Source organism: Rhinolophus ferrumequinum, chromosome 26 (assembly GCF_004115265.2).
Source record: "Rhinolophus ferrumequinum isolate MPI-CBG mRhiFer1 chromosome 26, mRhiFer1_v1.p, whole genome shotgun sequence".
In the NCBI taxonomy this organism is placed as follows: Eukaryota; Metazoa; Chordata; class Mammalia; order Chiroptera; family Rhinolophidae; genus Rhinolophus; species Rhinolophus ferrumequinum.
The window spans coordinates 8,902,532-8,927,558 of NC_046309.1; the positions used below are offsets into that span (position 1 = coordinate 8,902,532).

The window sequence follows — 25,027 nt, forward strand, 5'->3', positions numbered from 1 at the left end:
AGCTCTGTAAAGTCCGTGTGTCCCAGGACTTAACCCTTGCATCCCTCTTCTTCTCTATTTACACTCACTCTCGACGTGATCTCATTTAATCTCATGACTTTAAATACTATAATCTGGTGCCTCTTACATTTACATCCCAAGTGAAACTGCTCCCCTGAACCGAGACCAATAAATCCCACTAACTACTGACATCTCACTTGAGCGTTTAAAGGGCATCTCAAAGGTTATCAGATCCAAAATAATAAATCCCCAAATCAGCATCCTCCTACAGTCATACCCCCCATAGTTGGTGGCAACTTGACCGGCTCCTCAGGCTAAGAATCTCGGTGCTAAGAATCAGGCTAAAAATCTTCTCTTTTTCTCACCCAGCCTGCCCTGATCCATCAGCCAATCCTGACAGTTTTCCATTCAAAATATATTCAGAATCCCATCATCTCTTCTGGCATCATTCTGGTTCCAGCCACCATCTATGTCGGCTGGTCTTCCTGCTTCCATACGTGCCCCCATTGTAGTCTATTATTAAACTCAGCACCCCGAGGGATCCTTTCAAACCATGAATCGAAGCATGTCACTCCTCTTCTCAGAACCCTACAGTCACTTCCCATCTCACTCCTCCTGCCACTTCCTAGTATGTGTGCTGCCAAAGCAAGCACTTGCTCCTTCCCCCGTCCTCCGAACCCCGTGTGAGGACGCTCTTTACTTCTCTGACATGATAACCTACTACCTACCAGCTCCCTCACTTGCTCCCCCAGCCCTCCTGCCATCCTCGGTATCTCTCCAACATGCTAGAGGCTCTCCCACGTCAGGGCCCCTGTCCTTGTCCCACCTCTGTCTGAAATCCCTTCTCCCGGATATACCCATAGCATGTTCCGCCATGTCCATCGGCTCTTTGCTTAAAAGTCACCTTCTCAGTGACGTCCTCCCAGGACACTTCATCTATAAGGTCAACCATTCCTTCACATTTCCTACCCCTTTCCATGGTTTTGGTTTTTTTTTTTTACCCTTAGCACTAACCAATGTCTAATGTATTACGTATTTTACTTATTTACCTTTTCATTGTCTCACCAGAATATCACCTCTGTGTGGGTGGGGAGGCGGTGCCTATCTGGAGCACTACTGTACCCTAACTGCCTACTATAAATCCTGACATACAAGTATTCACCAAAGACTTGTGGAATAAATAAATATATAATCTGTGCAATTTACTCATGCATCATGAAGGAGAAGCCCAGCGTAGAAATTGTCACCCCACTGGAAAAACTCTGCTATCCCTCGGAACTCACCTGTACATACATGCCCTCAGCTCAGGCATAACCTTCACTCTGCATGTCCACAGCCTTCAGGGCAAGAACCTTACAAGGAGCTCTGTGTTGTCTTCTGTAAGTGTCCCCCACGCTCCAACCCCACCTCTATGACTTGGAGGACGTCCACCTTGCCCAGCTCCTCGCTGATGCTGTCTGCACACTCACTCAAGTCTCTTTACAAACCAGTGCTCAGGCTGCAAGAAGATTTTTTAAATTAATAGGACAACCAAGGGCAACTACAATCCGGTAACATTTGAGGCCAAAGAAATTAATTCTGTATTTCTCCATCTGGGAATTCTCCCATTAAAACAAACTGAATTTGTTTTCAATTCAGCTCTCACAGTGGACACAAAACCTCCTGGAATGTATGGTTAGCCTGTTAAAGTCTTTATTGCAGGACTCGCCACCTTCAGAGAGTCCATTTCTTTCTTCTAAGTAATAAGGATCTCAATACAGGGATATCATCGTCGTCCTTCCTCAGTGCACTCCACTGCCTGGAGACGATCTATCTTGTGTGAAGAAGCCATTATGGCTTCTGATGCATCTCCCTTTTTAGCAGCTTATTGATCTGCAAGTGCCGAGCCAGCCACCACACCACTACGGATATGTGTAATAAAAGCTGACACCGGCGTGCTGGGCCCGGCAGCAGAAAAGTCCTCCTTTGAAATGTTAACAACTCTGCTGACCCAAAGAGATGAAATGCCACCTTCCAGTTGGAAATAAACCTCTGGGTTCCTACAGATGGTTAAATAAACACACATGACAAGAGACAGTTTTCTAGGGTAAGAGTTATGCACCATGTTAGGAGAGTCACATGACTGTATAACTCATCATAGTTCTTACAATTATTTCTGACAATGGAAGTCAGCTCTTTAAAACACCAGTTCAGGTGGGATTCCTACCCAGTGGTCACTACAGAACGTACCGTCTGAATTTCGATCTGTAGCACTTTATGCAATTTGAGCAGGAGATGCTAGAAACCAGTTTTCTAGCTTACACCCAGCAGAGACTTAACTAATATAAATCCAGGTGTTATAGTGGTCATAGAAAATGTTTCCTTGGTATGAATCATTTATGCAACCTAGTTTAGAGAGCCAAGCCATGCGGCTGCACCTATATTTATCAGCTGAAACCAGAAGTAACTCGACTTATCGAACAAGATGGCAACAGGCTCTGCCCTTAGCAGACCACGTGGCTAAAGGAGGCGTCCTTCAAACCTTCCCTGTGAGATGGCCCAGCCTGCACAACGCACTGTCCTTTGGGAAGAGAATCCACTTCTCTGTGAGATCTGGAGGAGTGACCATCTCTCTCACCCGCTGTTGAAGTGGGACTCGGTGGTCCTCGTGAGCAAAGATGTATTATTGGCCCCCGATGTTGTTCTGTCCCCAAACCCCCCTGTAGAGGATGCTTTCTGTGGGCAATGCTGCTCGCCAACCACAGTGGGGACAGATGTGCCAGACAACTGGAGACAAACCCTTGCTATGTTTTCCCAGCATCACTGACCCACTCCTGTTGAAAGTCCCAAAGAGTGAACTGAGGTATAAACCAGAGAGGAGGCAGCTACAGAAGGCACAGCCTCTGATTTGTAGTCATTACCTGACCAAAATCGCTATCAGAGGAGCTCTGAGGAAGCTTCCTTGAATAACCAGATGAGAGAGAGGCTTCACTGAGATAGCCTGAAGACATTCCTGATGATGAATACTGAGAGACTTGGAAACAGATTCTAAAGACATAGTCAGATGTGCCAGACCCTGCAGTAAATTTGGAAATCCTTACATCCATGGCAGGAACGAGAAGTGAAGGTAGCCTTCTCTTTATCCAATCTAGTACGGGTGGGAAGATCAGTCTAGGGAAGGCATAACGAGGAAAGAAAGTGGGCAGGATCATCATGAAGAGGCCTAAGCCAGGAAAAAGGGAAGAGTCCCCACTTGAAATTCTCCTCTTGTGAATCAGAAATATGGGTGAAATACAAACCTTAACAAAGGAAATAAACGGAAGTTTATCACATGCATGAAAGAACAATTCACAGCAGGTTTCCTGTTAATAGTGAGTCTCCCTAGTCCCATGAAATCATGGCTCTTGGTTAAATAACATTTCCAGATCGACCGCATTAACTGAAATAAACCTTCATTCATTCAACAAATATGTATTAAACACCAATTATGGCCCGTGCATTATGCAAAACACTGCGGATAAAAAGACGAATAAGAAATAGTTCAAAAATAGTCTCAAAAAGAAGGGAAACATATGGAGAAACAAAATGTCACTGGTGCTAGGAAGGGAGTATGTTTGGTGTGTGACAGAAGGCAGTTCTACCTGGGTGACGGGGGTGAGAGAACACCAAGCAAAAGCTGGAGGAGGGGCCTGAAGCTGATTCCTGAAGGATAAGCAGGTCTCTGCCGGGCAGATTTGGGGCAGTGTGGTGGTGGTGGTGATGGGGGAGGCAAAGAAGGACAGGGACATCCAGGTAAAGGAAGAAACTTCATACACAAAGGCTCCCAAGGCATAAAACAGCTTACCCTGTTTGGGGGCCCAGAAGTCCTCCTCGGGTTCTGGTCCCGAGAAACGTATGTGAATGGATGGAGGATTGGGGATGGGATGCTGCCAGACCCATAGGGCGTTATGTACCAAGGGGACAGTAATGGCCCTTATCCTGACTGATGGGCCAGGGAAGCCACTGACGGATTTCCACCAAAGCAGTAACATGATTACATTTACATTTAGGAAAAATCGCTCTGAATAAGAAAGCATGGATGAGAGGTGAGATTAGAGACCAGGGAAACCAAACAGAGAGTTACGCAGGAGTACAGGTGACAAGGAATGAAAGCAATATTTGAATAGGATGGGGAGATGAGCATAAAAGTACCAGGAGTGAAAGTGACTTGTTCTGTACTTGGAAGACTGGGCAGGAGGGAAGAGAGTCCGAAGGATGACATTCAAGTTTCTGGTTTGGGCAAGTAGAGAGGCAATGATGTCATTCCCCAAGATGGAGGAACATGAAGGAGAAATGACTCTGGGGGAGGAAGAGAAAATAGGGTTCTTTTAGACCCATGGAACATCCATGTGGAGATAACCAGTAGGCAACAGGTTTGAGTGGAAAGTCTGAACAAGAGATTCCAGCGCAACAAGCTGAGTGTCAAGGGGCAAACGTAGCCAAGGACACGTATGAGATTGATCAAGAAGGTAGAGGGTGAGATAAAAAAGTGGAATTCTGAAGAACACCGCACGGGCTGAGAAAGCAGAGCCCGCGAAGGAGAAGGAGGAAGGACAGACAGAAGCAGATCCATGAGAGAACAGAGCCTCCAAAGCTGGAGGAGGCAGATTTTCAAGGAGAAGGAGCAGTCCCAGCATGGAGACGGGAGGAAACCGAATGTCAGGGGCCGGAAAGTGCATTGAAGGTGAAAGAGCAGAAGAGAAGAAAGCCAGGCCAGGAGAGACACCACACCTGAAAAGAACCAGGGCCAAGCAAGATTACCTTCTGTTTCCTTTGTGTGAACACGTCTAGGGAGGAGGAAGAGAGAGGCAAAGGCTGGGGACACAGCGTTTTCCAAAGTGGAAGGTCATCCACCTAAGAAAGAGCAGAAGTGCACTGTGGGCCCAGCTCCCTGCAGAGCCTGACAAAGGAAGCAGCCCATCCACCTGGGTCCTTTCAGTGCAGACCTGCCTGGATCTGCATCGGAGCATCTCACCAGCCCTGTGGGTCCTAAAACATGAGCTTGAAAGTTATTCTGCCTGAACACCCATGAAGTCCCTGGGGACTTCCATGATCACTATAACTTCAGGCCCAGCTTTGGTGGTGTTTTAAAGCATCCTTAGGTGAAAAGGGAACCCTTGCTCTCTTTCTGATGGGACTTTTCTGATCCAGCTATTGTTGGTATAACTAGAGTGGGAATATATTGTTATCATAAGACTGGGGCTATTGGCTAAAGTTAATCTCATAATTTTAAGAATAAAGAATCCATACCTTATTCATCAATCATAAAACCACTTCAAGTTTCACCAACATAACATTCTCTACTCCGCTTCAGAAAGCGCTATGAAAACTGCTGGAGAAGTACAATTCTGATTCCTTCTTAGTGAGCGGTTCTTGGCTTATCCTTTCCTAGTTCACACTGCATTCTTCCCTTGGGTTCAAATGTCTTCCCCCAGGTTTGTGCTCAGTCTCTGGTTCACCCCACACTCGCTCAGTCTCCATGCCACATCTAATTCAAGTTCAATGTCTGATCAAGTTCATTGGAGAGGTGGCTTTAGTCGAACTTTCTGGCCCTTGGAACCCTGGGTTTTTCCATAAACTGCAGGAGATTTACCAAGGGGGGAGTGACCAAGGGGGGAGTTTTTCCATAAACTGCAGGAGATTTACCAAGGGGGGAGTGACATCCTGGGAGCGATGGATGTACATTAGTCTCTATCCCAGAACTAAATCATATTAAAGCCCTCACTTCCTCCTCTCACACCACATCAGAAGGGAATAAAACATAATTTCATTCTTTCTTAACCCTTCCCCCATGAGCTACTGTCAGGGAAAACTGTTGGTTACCTGATTCTCCTCTTGTCTAAATGCCTCTTGCTACGACTAACAAAAGTCAGTCACAGATTGTTCAAAGACAAAGTTTTCCAAGAATTTCCTTAAAGAACCTACCTCCTGCACACTGAACAAGGTAAAATTTTAACTCTTTTGTAAGAATTGTAACAACCTCCCACACAGCTGGAGTGTGTCTGCATGAATGTGCCCCTTTTGCATCAGATCTTTTTTGTTTTTTAAGAAATAAAATGTTACAAATGGCTTTCAAGTACCTTCTCAGTTCCATTTCTTTTCCTGTCTTGAGAAAGGTAAACATCATCCTTCATTTTGTGTTTATCAGTCCCATGCGTATTTTTATAAATACAACGCAAATATGTTTCCATAAACAATACCTAACGTTATTTGATCTGTTTTCGAGCTTCATATAAATGCCATCATACTCTACATTTCATTCTGCACCCTGCTTTGTTTTTTACTCAAACTTCATATTTACCCACTTGGAAACATGCAGCTCTAGTACATTTATTTTAAATATATGGTGATAACTTCCATTGTATGACTATACCATACTTCATTATTGATTTTCCTTTTAATGGACACTTAAGCTTTTCCTTTTTGTTTATTTACTTATTTTGCTGTTACAAACAGTGGTGCCACGGACATTCTCGGATGTGTTTCATGTACCCATGTGGATACAGCCAGGAAGAGAAGCGCCAGGCTGCAAGGAACCCATGTTTTCAGCCTCATGAGACAGCATCCGGCTGCATCCCAGCGTGGTATCAGTTGACATACAGATGCACATGAGCCCCAGGCTTTGGAATAAAAACAACTATTCCATCCAGGTCTGCAAAATACGCCAGGGCCTTGGGGAATCGGAGTTGTGTTTGCCTCAACAGAATTGCCATTACAACGATGAAGAGAAATTCAGGGCAAAACTGAACGAGAGAGGATCTGGAGCAAATAAAGTGTCTAACAGGGCAAAGTTCAGCATATAGAAGAGCAGGCCATTTTTAACACTCAGGAAACGATACAAACTTATGAAGATGATCTAATATAAAGTAAATTGCCTTTTCTTGGCAAAATACTTTGACCCAAAAAAAAAAAAAGCAATTGAAATAATTCAGACCCTGCAGTCTCTCGTAAAAGCAGCAAGCAAATCTGTGGAAACTTCTTTGAAAGCCAACAGCAGCTTCCAATCAGAATAAACATTACCTGTAAAAGATTCCTGGTGACTATTGCAATGGGCCTTCAAACATCGCCTCTGTGTACACAAATGTACAAAAAATAAACTTTTCCATCCTTGAATCACCTGTTCACTACCTGACGTATTTCTCCTTGCTATTATGTTTAAATAATTGCTGAAGAGAATACCTTAGGTTTGGTTTATAAAACCCTGGGAGCGATGGCTGCCTCCGGGGGACAGGGTTGGGGGAAGGCAGACTAGACAAGCATTACCTCATCCAAATTCATGAATAAGTTTTAAAGGAGGCTGAGAGTTCACCTGACCGATCCACACACAGATAACCTCTCTAAGAACACCCCTTGTTTCGGCAAAGACTCCCCGAACTGCTCCAAAACTCAAGAATCACCCAGCCCCAACCCAGCACATAAATTTCTCAGAGAAGCAACCAGCGGCGTGTCTTTGTTAGTCTTCTTGGACACTCCATCCTTCTTTTTTCTCTTTGAGAACAGGAACTATGGATTTTACTCAGGGTCCTCTGCCCCAGGTAATATGCCTGACTCAGCTGGCACTGAAAAGACAGAATAAATACCGTGAAGTGTTCTTCCTCATAATTTTTTTAATTAAAATTTACTGGGTGACAATGGAGAGCAAGATTACATAGATTTCAGGTGTACAATTCTGTATCACATCATCTATGTATCACATTGTGTGTTCACCACGCAGAGTCAGTCCTCTTTCTGTCACCATGTATTTGATCCCCTTTACCCGCTTCTACTATTCCCCCCTCCCATAAAATAATTTTTAAATGGCCAAAGGAATGTATTTGTTACTTTTACCTGTTTTATATATTGGTGTTCTTTAAAAATTTTGTTTGGAAAAACAAAGTAAAAAGATACAGTGCTCAAAACTGTTTAAATGTAAGCCCTATGAAGGCAGGAATTTTGTCGGTCTTCACTTCTGCATCCCAAGCATACTTGGGCTAGTACCTCGCACATAGTAGGTGCTCAATAAATGTGTTGACTGCATGAAGATCCTTGGCTATATTCTTTTTTTGTCCCCCCCTTGGCTATATTCTACACACTTACCAATATCCAGGTCCTTTTCCTATTAAGTTTTTAAATATCTTTTTATTTATTTTAAATATGGTAAAATACACATACATAAAATTTTAACCATTTCTAAGTGCACAGTTCAGTGGCACTAAATTCAATAACCCTGTGGTGCCGCCACTACCACCTTTCTCCATTCAGTATTTAAATTTTTAACCCCAATCTGCAACATGGCATTGCAGATCATTAGGAAAAGGTGAATTTTTGCTACGTGACTGTATATCGCTATGTATGGGATTAGCTGCTTTGCGTTCCACCTCTTCCAATTACAAACTAGCAGAGCCCGGGGAAGGAGCTCCCTTTGTAAATGTGTCCTTCTCTGTCTCTCCATCTTGCTCTCCTTCTCTTCCCCCTCCCCCTGCCCCCCTTCCCTTCCCTCTCTTTTCACCTTCTCTCAACCATTTACCAATTATTTACTCTCTATTGCCTAAATTTAACTTTCTCATCAAGTGTTAGAGTGTGAAAGGGCTTAAAGTTTACATAATCCAAATCCATTATTTTACAGATGGAAAAACAAAGTCCTTTAAAAGAATGTATGCATGCTCTCAAAAACAGCAGATATCCCATCAAGATGTTAGAATAAATTTTCTGTCCACTCATCCACCAAGTCCTGCAGTCTCCTCTCTCTGCATGCTGCTTGGGGTTAAGTAGTTATGAAACTATCTGCCTCTGAATATTTATCACCACTGCCTAATGTTAGATGTTTCATAGTATATAGGTGTGTGTGTGTGTGTGTGTGTGTGTGTGTGTGTGAGAGAGAGAGAGAGAGAGAGAGAGAGAGAGGTCAAACTCACCCAGGGTGTGTTTCAGATTCTGCCTGAAGGCCTAGGATTACCTACTAACCTACTAATAGCAGAGAGAGAGAAAATATTTTTAACGGACAATCCAAAGTGGAATATACAGAATCGATCCTCTAATTGATCCTTACCAACCCTACAGTAAAAGAGTAAACTGACCTCAAATAGAAATAAGGCTCTTGCCTTTGTTGACTCAATAAGAAGCACTCACCCCTGAGTTCCCTGACCAGTTGATCCCTGATCCAGTTGATACAGACGTGACCTCCCGAGGAAGAGCCTGCTCCAACCGCATGTGACAATGAACTTAGGAACCATGAGTGAGAGTGCAAGCTCCCTCGGGACAGGAACCACATTACGCCTGCCTTTCTTGTCCCCCAACACCCGGCAGAGGGCTCAGCACACAGCAGTGCTCAAAACCCATCTCTGTACCCCATCTTCTCTCTTCCCACACACGCCTTTGCCCATGGAGTCACAGGGCTCCTTCTGTAAATGCCCCCTGTCACTGCTGAGTTGTATTTCAGCATGGCTGGGGAGGAAGGGTGTGTAGAAGGCATGGACTTGTACATCTGGGCATACACACAACGTGAATGCACGGGAATGCACGCTATGTGTGTATAAAGACTGTGGGTACCTGTATGCATTTTCCTATGAGAAGGTAAAGCCTCCCCAGGTTACAAAACCAAAACTAACGGACCTATTTAATTTTGGCTTATTGTCCATCTTCCCCTTTATGCTTCCTACGGGCAAAGACACTCCATGGCACTCACTACCTCACCTTACATTATACATTGATTAGTTCGTTCGATATTATTTTTAGTCCATATGTACTTATTTATTTATTGTCTGTCTCTCCCCCGCGGAAGGTAAGCTTCTCCGTGATGTCCCAGCCACCTAGGCCCTCAATAAATATTTGTGGAATGAATGAGTACTCCTTCTTGTCTATAACCTTTGCGTCTACCACAATGAACAAAGTAAATACTCACAAATCTTATGAAAAAACTGTATGAGCTTTGGTCAGCAGGTCTCAAAGCAAGATGTGTGAACCACTTTAAAAGACCTTCCTCCTCAGTGCTCAGGTGAGTTCTCGAGCACATCTCACCTAGGTGAGATTCTAAAACTACTTCCTGTTTCTGTTTTGGTTTGGGGGATCAATCTACCAGCCTCCACTCCACCCCACCCCTGTCCCAACACACTCTGTGTTGACAGCAGAGTGCAGTGGTGAGTTCCCGGACCGGAAGCCAGAATCGAATCCTGGCACCTTCATTTCCTTATCCTATGATGTGGCAAGTTAATTGATATTTCTGTGCCTCCGTTTCCTCAACTGGAGAATAGGAATAAAAATAGTAATAGTAATACCCACCTCAGAGTACTATTACGAAGAATAAATTAGCTAATATATGTAAAACTCTTAGGAGAACCTGGCATCGCGTTTGGCAATTATTGTTATTAATCTTTCCCACCCACTCAACTTTGCAAGTTACTTTTAATGGAGTTGAGAGAGGGAAAGGAGAGACGAAGAGAGAGAAGAATGTGAGAATTCTGTGAGTCAAAAATGGAAAAGTAATAAAATACAGATTTAACATAATTGACCATGAACGAAAACCTTCTGCCTAAAACATGCAAGTAGCAAAGTTTCTTCAAATGTAGAATAATATATTTAAACGGAAGCCCAAATTATCATGTTTAATCACCCTCAACTGAAACAAAGTATGCGCGTGTTCTTTTCAGAGGCTACAGGACCCACGTCGCCCTGTCCAAACCACTAGAACTTTCTGTGATTATGGGCAAGTCCTCTAATCTGCACTGTCCAACGCGATAGCCGTGAACCACACGTGGCTACTGAGCATTTATAAGGTGGCCAGTGTGACTAAGGAAATAAAGTTTTAATTGTACTTGATTTTGGTTCTTTTAACTGTAACGGCCACACGTGGCTAGCAGTTGCCCTACGGGGCAGTGCTGGGCTACAGGGACTCGAGTACACACCTCCTTGACTTGGTTCCTCCCTGTTCTCCTGCTCCTGCTCTGCTCCTTCTCCCTCACCCCAGATATCAACACTCAGAAGGCCATACTACTGTGCCCACCGCCATGGTGGTGCGTACACACTGGCCTCTTTGCCTGAAATGCCCTTCCTCCCCAGTCACCGCCAAACTTCATGAAAATCTTGTTCAGATTTCATTTCCTCAAGGCAACTTTGCCTCCTCTCCGTCCCCGCCTTACCTGAGCCCAGTGTGGACACAATTTGTCACTGCCTCGTCTGTGTGTCTCCGTGTCTTTTTCTGTTGTTCTCATCATCCCGTAGTTGTCAGGTATTCTCTGTGTTGCTAACAGACGATGGGGATTTTAAGGACCGGGTCTTACTCATCCCTCCGATCTAGTGATACGTGCCCGTCACATCACACATGTGCAGTAAAGATTTGCAGAGTACAGGATAAATTTGTGACTATGTACAATGTTTTATTAAAATAAGTCTCAGACTATTGACAACCACTCCATGAGTATGGGAACTGTGTAAGTCGAATTCTATTAGAAGGTCTATTATCAAATAACAAAGAAGTTTTTAGAATCTCAGTTGAAGGCCTACTTATTTCAAGCCATATCAATATAACATTCCAGTACAACTCAAAGAATATAAATGTTCCCTGGAACAAAATCCTACCTGTAGCTGCTTCTCCTAAGGGTCTGGAAGTCCCCTGGATGTCAGAAGCTGATCCTGTCATTGATCTGTCCCCAGTGCTTGCAGTGACTTACTAAGGAGACATGGGTGAGGTTGAAAAGCAAGAAGACGGAAGACCTGATGATGGATACAGTCATACAGGCATTCCAGGGTACTCTCTCCTTGCCACACCCTCTCCCCAATCCTACCTCCAAGAAGAAAATAATTAAAATCTAAGCTAATGCGAAAAATAATGATTGTGGGTGATACGTGTCTGTTTAGTGACATGTGTTATCCCGAAAAGTATTGTGCTCCCCTTACTCCTTGACAAAGCTTTTGCTCATAAAATCTTTCTTGTTAAATTATTATGTAGCATCTGTTGCAATATTAACCTGCCCTGAGAGCCACACCAGTTCTTCAGGGTTTTTTTAATCACAAATTTTCTGACTAATCCTTTATTTGGATTTCCACACAAGTGTTCCTACAATTAGAATAAGGGCTTGATGGATACATTTCTGTGAACCTCATTTGGATATGATATTTCCCAAGTAGCACGCATCTGGTGGCTTTATATTACAACTGATTATCTTTCCTGTCCTCCAGTAACTTACTTTTGAATAAGACAAATAAATACACAGTGACCAGAAATGCATGTTTGTGGATACAGTCATGGCAGCCGGGCATTGAAGAAATGGATTTCAAAAAGAATATGAGTCCAAAGGACTTCATCTTCAATTCAAATATAGATTTGACTTGTTTTCTTATTAATTGTGTGGTTTTGTTTTATTTAAAATGCACAAAGAGTACTTTCTAATGTAGTGAACACTGATTTAACAAATGATTGAGTTCTTTGGGGCTGTATGATCATTTAGATAAAGCTCTGATTTTCCCAGCATACTGACAGGTTTTTAACAGTCTTTTCTCTGGTTTCCCTTCCCCCTTGCCCAACACATATCTCCCAGAATGTTAATCTAAGATGTTTCAAAGAAAGACAAAGGCCTAAGATGCCTTTTAAGGCTGATAATGAACACTGTGAGATAAGCATCTTTCCCTAAGATGCCCTAAATTTAAATATACGGATATTAACTTCATTTTTTTTTTTTAACTTCCTTCGGAAATCTGCCCATCTGGGAAGAACACTGATTATTAAGTCTAGAAATCACGCTCTGTACGTTACCGGAATGGCTTATGAATTCTCCCGACATAAGACACGACTTATTTCCAAAACATGTCTATCACTACTTAGAAAAGGAAGATTTGGCTTTCAAAGATCATGTTTTGGGGTTAAAAAGGAAGCTAGTGACCTTAAGTCTCTGATGATTTGTAAAGCCGTCAGGCCATCTATCTCTATAACACCTAACAAGAATGTCAAATGGACAGAAACGGCCGTGGCAAGCGGGCGCTTGCAGCTGACAGTGATTGCTGCATTTGGGGTGATGGGGAACAGGATTTCCATTAGTTGCACTGAAATACAATGCCCTGCCAACTCCAGGTATCAGTGCATTCAATCCCCCTGCTGCGCCGTGTCCATTTTCTGTTGCTGCAATTAAAAATCAGTCAATACAAAGTCAAAGTGTTGTACATTCTTCCCCTATCCCTTTCCCTGTCACTGTGCTTCCAGCTTCACCGGAAGAACATGTCACTATGGTAACGAGTCCCTCTGGTGCACAGACCAAGTCAACCTTTCTAGCCAGACAGCCAAGCAGAGCAACACGGAATCAAAACCCTCACTGAAACCATCAGAAGCCGTGCATTCTGTCCCCCTTTATCTAAGTGGAGTTAACCAATACTACACACAGAGATACCTATCTTGTTCCAGGAAGGAAATTCAAGAAATGTCCTTCAGCAAGTCCTACGAGTATTTATCAGCCATTATTCACATAAATTCTTCCTCACATTTCGGCTAACTTCCCATCGTTGCAATTTTAATGAAAGCAGAAAACAATGGATAAAAATAACACTTTATGAGTCTGAGAATCTAAAAACTGCTATTAAGTCACCCATGGTCAGAAAAGATTCTGCTTGCTCTTGTTTTCCTACTTCTAAATCCTAACCCAAGTTGCTCTCTCTGGAATTCTCTAATATCCCGTACACCTTTACGAAGTTGTACAGCTCCAAATGGGTCACTCTGCTCTAATAAGAGACTAACCATAAAGCAGATATGCTGTTTGTCATACGAACACACTCCTAAGTAAAGCAGGTGAACTCCCTAGTCCTTCCACAGAGCCTACAAAGCAACATTAAAAATGGGTTCTCTTTCTGCACCTATCTCACCTAAATCTGAGTGACCACCTAGACCATAGGTGGTCTTGTCATTCTTAAACAATTGACATTTGTTTATTAACATTTTTTTCTGACCTAGTCCAACATTTTTATAAATCAAAATCAAAGAACATTTGTTCTCACAAATTATATTTTAAAACAACATCCAGCCTGCATTGTAATATTACCAGACGTTAAGACCTGTTTGATATCTTGGCCTCAAAGATTGCAGAGAAACAATATTGTCTTCACCTTGCCATCACCACTTACTAGTGGAAGAGAGTGAAACATGGGGGGAGAAAAACGAGACTCGTAAAATGGCACTCCGTCTTGCAGGATGTAGCTACCAGAGAAGACAACACAATCCCTCTTCAGAGCAATACTAATAAACACCCACTCAGTATTTCAGTGGTTTAATGGAGCAGGACGGTCCCTACAGGGTGTATCATTCAGATTTACAAACTGCATCAAATGAGCAGACTTTTAAAAATGTATGTGATCATACTAAATTAGCCAATAAAATTTTAGTGTTAGCCAATGCAGTTTCTTTTCTGTTTTAGTACACTTTGGGTATTTTGTATGTATGTCTTCTGAAAACAGGCTTTGTTTGCAGAAGACATATATACAAGTGCCCACTTCAGTGTTACCCGAGGAACCACTTTTTTTGTGCTTGTTAGACCCTGCTGATATTCAATGCACACAAGTCAGTTTTGTCAACCACTTTCTGAAAAGGAGAAATCAAGAATTGTGGTATGTTGCTACAGGCTTTGAGCTGCAATAGGGCAGGAGCTGTGATTTACCAATGTTTACATGACCAACGCCTGCACCATGCCTGGTAGAGTGTAGCACTCAGCAAAGGTTTCTGGTATGAATCGGGCCTTCTGTGTGAGATGTTTCCCCCAATTTCCCTTGTTGAATCAGTTCAACATCTAAAACAAAGATTAAAACCAGGAGTCTATCTACCCTGACACATTACTCTTCACGGGCTTCCTCCACTAACAGCACATTATAGATGCCCTTCCTTTTCGGACGAAGCATTAGCCGGGATACAATCCCTGAACCATGCGATTCCACTGGAATCTCATCAGACAGAAGCAAGACAAGAGGCCGGGTAGAGAGAGGTGAGCATTTGTCAGCAGCTATTGGGAGGCAAGTTGTGGCCGCTCCCAGGCTCGCCGAGCCTGGACAGCCTGACCTCCTGGAAGCAGGAGGCCTGATGGGCTGTGACCGGGCGAAGGCAGGAGAGGGCGCGGGGCCTAGAGGCGCCTCCACAGCGCCACGCCTCGAGCCTCGCGCTTACCTTTCCGAATGAGGGCCTCGATCTCGGGGTCGAAGCCCTGCCGGTGGCACTTCCTCCAGAGGCCCATGTTGGTGGAGTTGTACTGCCGGCTGCACTCGTCCGCGGGGCTCATGGCGAACAGCTGCCGGCGATTGCGGGCCCGGAGGAGTTTGCCCTCCCAGCGGTCCAGGCGCGAGCGGCTCGCCCGCAGCGGCAAGTTGTTGTTGTTGTTGTAAATGAAGCCAGGGTCGACCCGGCGGGTGTTGAAGGCCTTGCACCTGTCCCTGTGCTTCCTGGCGTCCGTCTCGTACCAGTGGTCCGAGCAGATGGCCACGGCCAGCATGCCGAGGGCGCAGAGCGCTAGCGAGAGGCCCGTGTAGAGCAGTAACCTTCCGGCAGCCATGCCTCCGCTTCGCGGCTACACCATGGGCATGATCCGCCGCAGCCTCGCCTTCCCTCCTCGCGCCCCGAACAAAGCGGCGGGCGGCGGAGCCAAGGGGGGAGGGAGACAGCAGGGGGCCTCGCGGCGGCGCCCCCTTGGCCCCCACCTGCCGGTACGCGGCCCAGGGACTGAGGGGATGGGGGCGAACAGCCTACAAAGTTCTGATCCGGGCAGGCTCCGGCAAGCTCCTGGGCATCCTCCGGGTCAGGTGCAGCCTCCGGCGGCGTCGGCGACACGGGTACGGCCACCTCCTGCCCCCTCCTTGCCCCGCAGGAAGCGACTGCTCCCAACCGGCCGCGTCTGCACGCAGCCCGGCTTCGGGCGCAGCTGTCCTCCGGCCGGAAACTAAAGAGCTGGTGCCCTCGTCTGCGGTGGGGCTGCTGGGCTTTCTCTGTGCAGGCTGGCGACAGGATCCCCTCGCCCAGCTTTCTCGGGGAACGGTGGGGGCTGTCAGGAGAAGCTGCTCGGCGACAGGATGAACTGAAACACGCGCGATGAGCCCGGCCAGCGAAGGAAACCTCCAGATGCCAGGGCCGGCTGCCCGGAGTCCCACCCAGGTCTCCCTCTCAGCGACTCTCCTCCTTCCGGTCTGCAAGCTGAAAAAAAACGTTCTTCCTCTCTGGGTCGGGTCTTTTCAAAACCTCCGTCCTCTAGTCACCAGCAGGTCCCTTGCTCCGTTTGGCCAGCGTGCTGCGCTCAAAGGCGGGCTCCCCGTGGGCGCACGGTCTCGACCGACCTTTCGCAGCGAGCTCGGGGGTCGTCTGCCTCTCGCCTTGCCATTCAGGCGGCCCCTCGGGTCGACGGCGCGGTCTCCCGGATGGCGTTACTGGACGAGCCTTGGCGCGGGGTATTGGGAGACTGGGCCGCGGCTGGCGGGCGCGGGGAACCGGCAGCGCGGAGGAGGGCGCACCCGGCAGGGCGCACCGCGCGGAGCGCGGAGCTGGGCGCACGGCGCCTTCAACACCATGGACAGGTCTCACGACCACAGCGCGCCGCCCTCCAGGCAGCCAGCCGCTGGCGCGTCATGCTGGTCTTCCCAGCGCTGTCTTCTTCCTGGAGTGTCCACCCGGCCACCTCCAGACCTCTCCCGCGACGACGACGTCTCACTTCCTCTGGCTCTCGGGTAACCCCCGGAACGTGCTGACCAGGTAGGTGCAAAGAAAATGCTGCAAGCACCGAGGAGAACAGCGGCCCCGGCCCCTCCAAACAACCCGCCCCCTTCTCCCGCCACCTGAGCCCCGGCGCTCTAGCACCGCGTCTGCTCTGCCCAACCGGGGTCAGCCGCTTTCAGACTGCACCATTTTCTTCGCAGCCCACCCAGGCCCAAGATGCCGGCTCACTCGGCAGCGTGCAGAGAATCGCGTCCCGGCCTTGGAGTCCCACCACCAGGCTCCCAGCGCGCGGTGGTCGCCGACGTGATGGGGCGAGGGTGGGGGAGGGAGGCTGGGTCGCTCTGCTTCCCCTCCTCGCCTCCTCCTCTAGCCGTGGCGGCTCCGGGGTCTCGCGGCCGGTGCTGTGGAGCGAGAGCCCAGGCTGCGCCCGGGGAGGGGGGGTTCGGGAAATCGCCTGGCCCGGGTGCGGGCGCCCGAGGAAGCCGCTGCCGCGCTCGCTCGCTCGCTCGGCGCCTGGCGCTGCAGCCTTGGCTAAAACCCACAGACGAGAACACGGAGCGCGCAGCCAAAAGCTAGTGATGTCATCCGTGCAACGTGAGCCTCATCTCTTATTTTTCTAGCCTCCTTAAAGATAAACTGCACCATTTCCCAGGCACGAAATGTCTAAGCCTCATGCTTTGACCAGGCAAGTCAATGGTGTCTAGATAGGTATGTGCCCAACCACATCCATATTAATGCACATATACATATATGTGGTATGTAGCATGTTTACATGCATTATTATAAATTTAGGGATGTTGCCTCCATCTCCTGTTTGTCTCTTTCCAGGGGTGGAAAATTCCCTCAAATCGGGCACAGTTCTTTCAAGGAAAGACCGCTTACTGCGGAGTAGGCATTCAGAGGGGCTGAGGAAGTTCTCTGCGTCCCCGGGCTGGGTCGCTGGTGTCTGGCGTTGTGTTTGATCTTTGTTTTCCCCGGAACTGCTCAGGCGCTGCCTTGCTACTCGCTACAGGCGAGTGCACTCGGGGCTGAGCCCGTCCAGCCTCGTGCCAGCGCCAGACACCCCCCCACACACACACTCACCCTCACCTCCCTCCTCAGCAGGAAAAGAAAAAAATCATCCTTTCAAGACAAGAGGAAGAGAATTTTAATGGAGGGGGGCGGCGTCGGGGGCGGGGTGCTTAATAGATTTTGAAAACGCTGGGGGAGCTCAAGCTTTCCGGAGGGGAGGTGGGCTTCAGTGAAACCCGGGATTTGTCCTTATCTGGTGGTGGCTGGATTTAAGCTGTGAGGGGGCTCTGGGAGGTAGTGCGTGACCCCAGACCTTGAGCGGGTGGGCCGCAGGCTAGCCGCTTCACCCCACCGCAAAGGCCGGGAGCTTCCCTTCCCTCCCAGGTTGAAACCCTACGTTTTTCACTCCAATGCGCACCCCTCATTTTCACCCTCACTCCAAAGTCCAGGTCCCTCACTGCCGCGTAAAGCTCTGCCCCGGGGGGTGAAAAAAAAGACTGTCCCCCAAGCTGCTTTACACACGGGGCCTGCAGGCCAAAATGAGCGCACCTCCACCATATTCTTTTTGTCTTTTTTCTTCCTGCATTTTGAAAATCGCTTACGAGGCGTTTCAGTGCCATCTAGTGGGGGAGGGGCGTGCCTCGCTTTTCGTCTCTGGATGCTGCAATGGGATTTGCTGAAGGGACAACAGAGCGGGAGTAGACTGCTCTATTCTTTGATGCCCGGCTGGTCGAGGGGCTGGCTGCATGTGCACTCTGCCAGATTCCGGTCCCCTAGGTTCTTTAAGATGGTGAGGTGGAGCCAAGAGACTTTGGCCCCAATGTCTTCTGACCCTTCTTTCTACCCTCCTCTTACCAGTTCTCCCTCCCCAAACCCTGAAAATATGCAAACAAGCACAAACACTTCCAACACATGCAAACAATCTTAAATTTCTAGTGCTATTTTATTCCGTAAAGCCCAGGGCACTTTTACTCTCACAGGATGCCAGTTTTGACAATAGGGAGGAGGCAAAAGGGTGAAATGACATCTACAAGGTCACTCAGGAAATAAAGGCACAGCCAGCATGAGAGCCTCAATCTCCTGATTCCCAACTCTCTTCTCCCCTGAGAACCAACTGAAAGAGGTGCTCCTGAGACCCCTGGAAGCAATTGCCCATTCACAATAAACGTACCTGTTCTCTTTGCCCTTATCTTTCCTCCTTCTTCCATTATTCCACCCCTTTCTTCTTCTTGCTGTTAACACTTGTTCTCTGGGCCTGTGCCTCAGGCCTGCTTCCAAGGATGTGCCTTGCCCTGCTCCCAGGGTCCCCTTCAGCAGTCCTGCCAGCCCTGCCGGGGGAAGGAGCCAATGGCACACTGGCCTCCTCTTTTCTGACCATCATTAAATTCTATTTTGAAATCTGTCCTTAATGACCTCCCAAAAAGCCTGTGAAAGACATTGATTCAAAGCCTACTTTGAAGTGCAATTTTCTTGGACAGCCCTACACCATTTGGGGATGATCCTGGTCTTTGGAACTAAAAAGATAATGGATTCTTCTTCTAGACTGTATGACTTCATGACTTTCTTTTCTTAATTGAGTGATCTATGTTTCCTCTCTCTGTCTTCTTCCAATTCCTTCCACCCATCATAGTTACCCAATCTCTGCATTTCCCACCTATTCCTTCCCATTCACACCTACATGATCCTAGAATCATAGAATCTCAAAAATCAGAAGGAACTTTAGAATCAATCATACAATAATCATTCACGATCTCTCCTAAAACAGTCCCCAAAAAGTGACTGGCCCGCTTCTGCTTGCACACGTGCAGGGATAGGGAAATCACTCTCTGGACAAGCCCGCTGTTCCACTGTAGGATGGTGTAAGTGGTGAGACGGTTCTTCCTCAGCGGAGTCTCGTCCTTGGTCTCTGTAATCCTGTCATTAGAGAAGCCCGAGGACACCTGATACCTCTTCCACACAACGGTCCTTTTCATACTTGACAGCAGCCCTCGTGTTCCCCCTAAGCCTTCTCCCCTCCAGGCTAAGTATTCCTTGTTCACTTCCTCCTGGTGCTTGCTCCTCCTGGGTTTCTGACACCTCCAGTCTGTCAGTACTTCTTACATTCAACAGTGCTCCTTGGGCTAACAGTCATGTCAACTGATAAAGAAGGAAACGTAGTCAGTCGTGTTTTCATATGAGCCACGTAAAGTTCTCATGGTCCTCACTTCCTCTTCTAGAAGTCCATAAGTCATCCCTTTTGACACCCTAATTGGAAAGGAAGAAGCAAAACTCTCATTACTTGCAGATGACATCATATTATACGTAGAAAACCCTAAAGACTCCACCAAAAAAAATATACTAGTTTGACTTCAGTAAAGTTGCAGGATAATCAATATACAGAAATCTTTTGTGTTTCTATATACCAATAACAAATGATCAGAAGCAGAAATTAAGAAAACAATCCCATGTACAATTGCATCAAAAAGTATAAAATACCTAAGAATAAATTTAACCAAAGAGATGAAAGATCTGTACTCTGAAAACTATAAGACACTGAAGAAAGAAACTGAACAAGATAAGAATAAATGGAAGGATATACCTTGCTTATGGATTGGAAGGATTAATATTGTTAAAATGTCCTTACTACCTAAAATAATTGCAGATTCAATGCAATCCTTATTAAAATACCAATGGCATTCTTCTCAGAATTAGAACAACTAATCAACAACTACTTAGAACAACTAATTAGAACTAATTAGCAACTAATTAACAACTAATTAGAACAACTGAAATTTATATGGAACCACAAGAGACCTCAAATAGCCAAAGAAATTTGAGGAAGAACAAAGTGGGATATCCCTGATATCCAACTATACTACGAAGCTACAATAACCAAAACAGTATGGCACTGGCATAAAAACAGATATATAGATCAATGGAATAGAATAGCGAGCCCAGAAATAAATCCTCACATATATTGTCAATTAATCTACAACAAAGGAGTCAAGGATATACAATGGGGTCAAGACAGTCTCTTCAATAAGTGGTGGTGGCAAAACTAGACAGATACATTCAAAAAAAAGTGAAGTTAGACCACTTTCTTACACCATACACATATGCAAAAATACACTTAAAATTGATTCAAGACTTAAATGTTAGACCTAAAACTAATAGGCAGTAAACTCTGTGACATCACTTTTAGCACTATCTTTTTGGATATATATCCTCAAGGGAAATGAAAGAAAAAAAAATGGGACTACATCAAACTAAAAAGTTTTTACACAGTGAAGGAAACCATCAACAAAATGAAAAGATGACCTACTGAATGGGAGAAGATATTCACAAATGATATATCCAGTAAGGGATTAATACCCAACAACATATAAAGAACTCACACAACGCTTTGCAAAAACAAATAATCCAATTAGAAAATGGACAGAGGATCTGAGTAGACATTTCTCCCAAGAAGACATACAAATGGCCAACAGACATATAAAAAGATGCTCAACATCACTAATCATCAGGGAAGAGCAAATCAAAACCACAATGAGATAGCACCTCACACCTGTCAGAAGGGCTGTCATCAATAAATCAACAAATAACAAGTTTTGGCAAGGATGAGGAAAAAGGGAACCCTCATAAATTAGTGGTGAGGCTATAAATTAGTGCAGCCACTATGAAAAACAGTATGGAGGTTCCTCAAAAAATTAAAAATAGAGCTGCCATATGATCTAGCAATTCCACTTTTGCGTATTTATCCGAAGAAAACAAAAACACTAATTTGAAAAGACATGAGGTGTGATCACAAAATATAGTGAATGTTTACATTAAAAAAATTCATTACAGTAAAAGACACATTGCCATTAATCCCCTTTACAATACTCCCCCTCACTTCGAACACACTTATCCCATCATTCTAGCCACTTTCTGAAACAGTTCTGGAAGTCCTCTTTCATGAGTGCCTTTAGTTGCGCTGTCATGGCTACCTTGATGCCCTGAATAGTTTTAACTTTGGAGAAGAGTCAGAAATCGCAAGATGACAGATCTGGTGAATAAGGTGGATGAGGACACACCGTAATATTTTTATTTGACAGAAAATGCCGTATACCAGAAGCTGTTTGTGACACGGAGTTTTGTCATGATGGAGGATGATTTATGGCACACTTTAAAAACACACCTTCTCTCAACTGTAGCTCACACCCGACTGACTGCAACGAACAAGTTGAAACTTGTCACACACTGTTACTAAGGTCACTTCCCGTATTGAAGATCCCTGCCTTTCTGTTGGATGGCACTCAGCAGCAGCATTCACGGTAGTTTGTGATCACAACGGAAAGGCTGTGTCACATATCGCTTCTGGTATATGGCAATTTCTGTCAAATAAAAACATTACGGGGGCCAGCCCGGTGGCTCAAGCGGTTAGAGCTCCATGCTCCTAACTCCACAGGCTGCCAGTTCGATTCCCACATGGGCCAGTGGGCTCTCAACCACAAGGGTGCCAGTTCCATTCCTCGACTCCCTCAAAGGATGGTGGGCTGTGCCCCCTGCAACTAGAAAACGGCAACTGGACCTGGAGCTGAGCTGCGCCCTCCACAACTAAGACTGAAAGGACAACAACTTGACTTGGAAAAAAGGCCTGGAAGTACACACTGTTCCCCAATAAAGTCCTGTTCCCCTTCCCCAATAAAATCTTTAAAAAAAAAAAAAAAAAAAAAACATTACGGTGTACCCTCATCCCACTTCTTCACCAGACCTGGCATTATGCGACTTCTGGCTCTTCCCCAAAGTCAAAATGACCATGAAAGGAAAACATTTTGAATTAATTCACAACATCAAGGCAGCCAGGACAGCGCAACTAAAGACACTCACGAAAAAGGACTTCCAGAACTGCTTCAGAAAGTGGCAAGAACGAGGGGATAACTGTGTTCGAAGCGAGGGGAAGTATCTTGAGGGGGATTAATGGCAATGTGCCTTTTAGTGTAATAACTTTTTAAAATTTAAACATTCACTGTATTTTCTGATCATACCTCATATAAACAGTGGAATATTACGCAGCTATAAAAAATTAAATCTTGCCTTGCAATAACATAGATGGACCTAAAGGGAATTATGCTAAGTGAAATAAGTCAGAAAAAGAAAGACAAATACCATATGATTTCATTCATATGTGGAGCTACAAAAACAAAATAAACAAATCAAACAAACTCATAGACACAGAGAACATCTGATGGTTGCCAGATGGAAGGGGGGTTCAGGGTGAAAAGGGAAAGGGATTAAGGTGTACAAACTGCCAGTTATAAAAACAGTCAAGAGGATATAAAGTACAGCTTAAGGAATATAGTCAATAATGTTGTAATAACTATATATGGTGTCACATGGGTACTACGCTTATTAGGTGATCACTCATAAGTTATATCAATGTCTAATCACTGTGCCATACATCTGAAACTAATATAATATTGCATGTCAACTGTAATTGAAATTTCTTTAATTATTAAAAATAAATAAAAATTAATAAAATAAAAAATTGATGAGTTGGAGTGGGAAAAAATTAAGTTTAGCAGGTTTCCTTCTTTTTCACATAGCATGATCTAATCCTATCAATTGTCAGGATATTGGTATTTCTAATCAATAAGTCATCTGGGATTTTTTTCTGGAAGATAAAAGGAACATCCAGACTTATTCAGAATGTGAGTCCAAGGTCTCTCTGTATATAGTATATACCACATTAAAAAAAAAATCGATCAATCAATATTCCAATGCTACAATAAAGAAAAACAAAAATTACACTGCATTGGTAATTTGCACAAATGTCTCTACAGTCAAGACCATATATAGATTTATAATAAATGGAAAATAGTTACACAGACATTACTTTGGGATTATCTGTACATAAATCTTCTTTAAAGTCATAAACCATTCACATTTCCTTGTTCTAATTTCCTTATATTTTATTGGAATGTCACTTTTGGTTTCATATGAAGTTAATTTCTATTTAGGAAAACATTTTCTTTGAAATTTAAAAATATTTTTAATCCCTTTAAGTGAGAAATTACCAAACTTAGATCTGCTTTTGTTTATATTATTAATGACAAGCAATGGTTTGTATCAAAAAATTATACATAACACAAATCCAAAATTAATTTCATTTTCCACCAAAGACCACATTTTGCTCTGTCTTTAATGATCTTCTATTGTTTCATTTAGCTATTCTAGTGTATCCTACAACCTTTCTAAATTAAATTTAATGCTTTTAACAGCATTTAGTCCATCGTGTCTCTTAAGTGGCTAAAAGGTCAAATTTAAATGTATTTCATCTACTAATAGATTCAAGACATGGCATAAATAATCTTTTGCTTTCTCCAAAGTCATGACTCTTGGCTCAGCGGGGGCCACATGTCTAGTAACAAAATCAAACCAGGTTCCACAGATGTTATAAAGAATATTTCTGGATTTTAGTCCAGAATTCAGGTTAGGTCTAGAAATACACTTATAGTTCAAGGGCAATATGAATTGTAAGAGCGTAACAGTGCAAAACATTCCTCAGTTACAGGGTCAACTGTTCAATATGCCACCCTAAGTCATGTATAATTCCAGAACCATGAATTGGAACACAAAAGCGAGCAAGAAAATGGATGTTCGTCGCCACCGGGAAATGGTACTTCCTTATTCAAAAGTCTCGTGCGTGCAGGTTAACCGGGAGGACGGACTGCACAAGTTCATCATTTCATCATGTGATCAAAGCGCTTCCACCCTCAGATCCTCTCAGCCCTCCAAAGCAACATCCAGCCCCAACACCAGCAGCGACGCGACCCACTTAACTTAAAGGCATTCACACGCAGTTGCCTTTTGTTTCGAGGACACAGGGCAAGAGGTGGAGAGAAGCTGTAGTGTGGTAACCAGAAGAGCAGCCGTGGAGGGTGACAAGCTTGGCTGCGCCAGTCCTGAAGCAGGATGCCAAGACACAGAGGCGACTATGAGTTCTTCAATACAGCTTGCGCGCACGTGTGTGTGTGTGTGTGTGTGTGTGTGAGAGAGAGAGAGAGAGAGAGAGAGAGAGAGAGAGAGAGAGAGAGAGAGAGAGAGAGAGAGAGAGAGAGAGACAGAGACAGAGACAGAGACAGAGACAGAGCCCCTCTAAAACATGGCGTCTAAGGCAGGGGCTCTCGCTGGGGACTGAGGACAGCCAAGCTGGAAGAACGAAAAGAGGAATGGTTGTTTCCTGAGCCTGAACCAGGTTCATCCAGCAGAAGCTGGAAGTGTGGAGACACTTGTCTGGCCAGAGCTGCAGCCACGAAATGCAAGTAGCTGCTGCTGGAGTCACTACCTGTGGCAGAAAACGGGAAAACGCCCTGGCTTCCTCCTTTCCTCCGC

General features: G+C 45.0%; 2 protein-coding genes across 2 annotated transcripts in view; one reads left to right on the forward strand and one right to left on the reverse strand.

Moving 5' to 3' along the window:
- The window catches only part of TMEM178B (transmembrane protein 178B), a 318,298-nt gene extending 302,092 nt beyond the window's left edge, over positions 1-16,206 (reverse strand). The window contains 1 exon segment of the mRNA XM_033099100.1: positions 15,131-16,206. Within this exon segment, the coding sequence (XP_032954991.1) occupies positions 15,131-15,512 (382 nt within the window). The 5' untranslated portion in view covers positions 15,513-16,206.
- LOC117017995 (translation initiation factor IF-2) lies at positions 16,046-17,239 on the forward strand. The gene is made up of 3 exons (XM_033098653.1): positions 16,046-16,108; positions 16,206-16,699; positions 16,864-17,239. Exons 1-3 carry the CDS (start codon positions 16,046-16,048, stop codon positions 17,237-17,239), a joined length of 933 nt encoding a protein of 310 aa, XP_032954544.1.
- Positions 17,240-25,027: the final 7,788 nt, after the last annotated feature.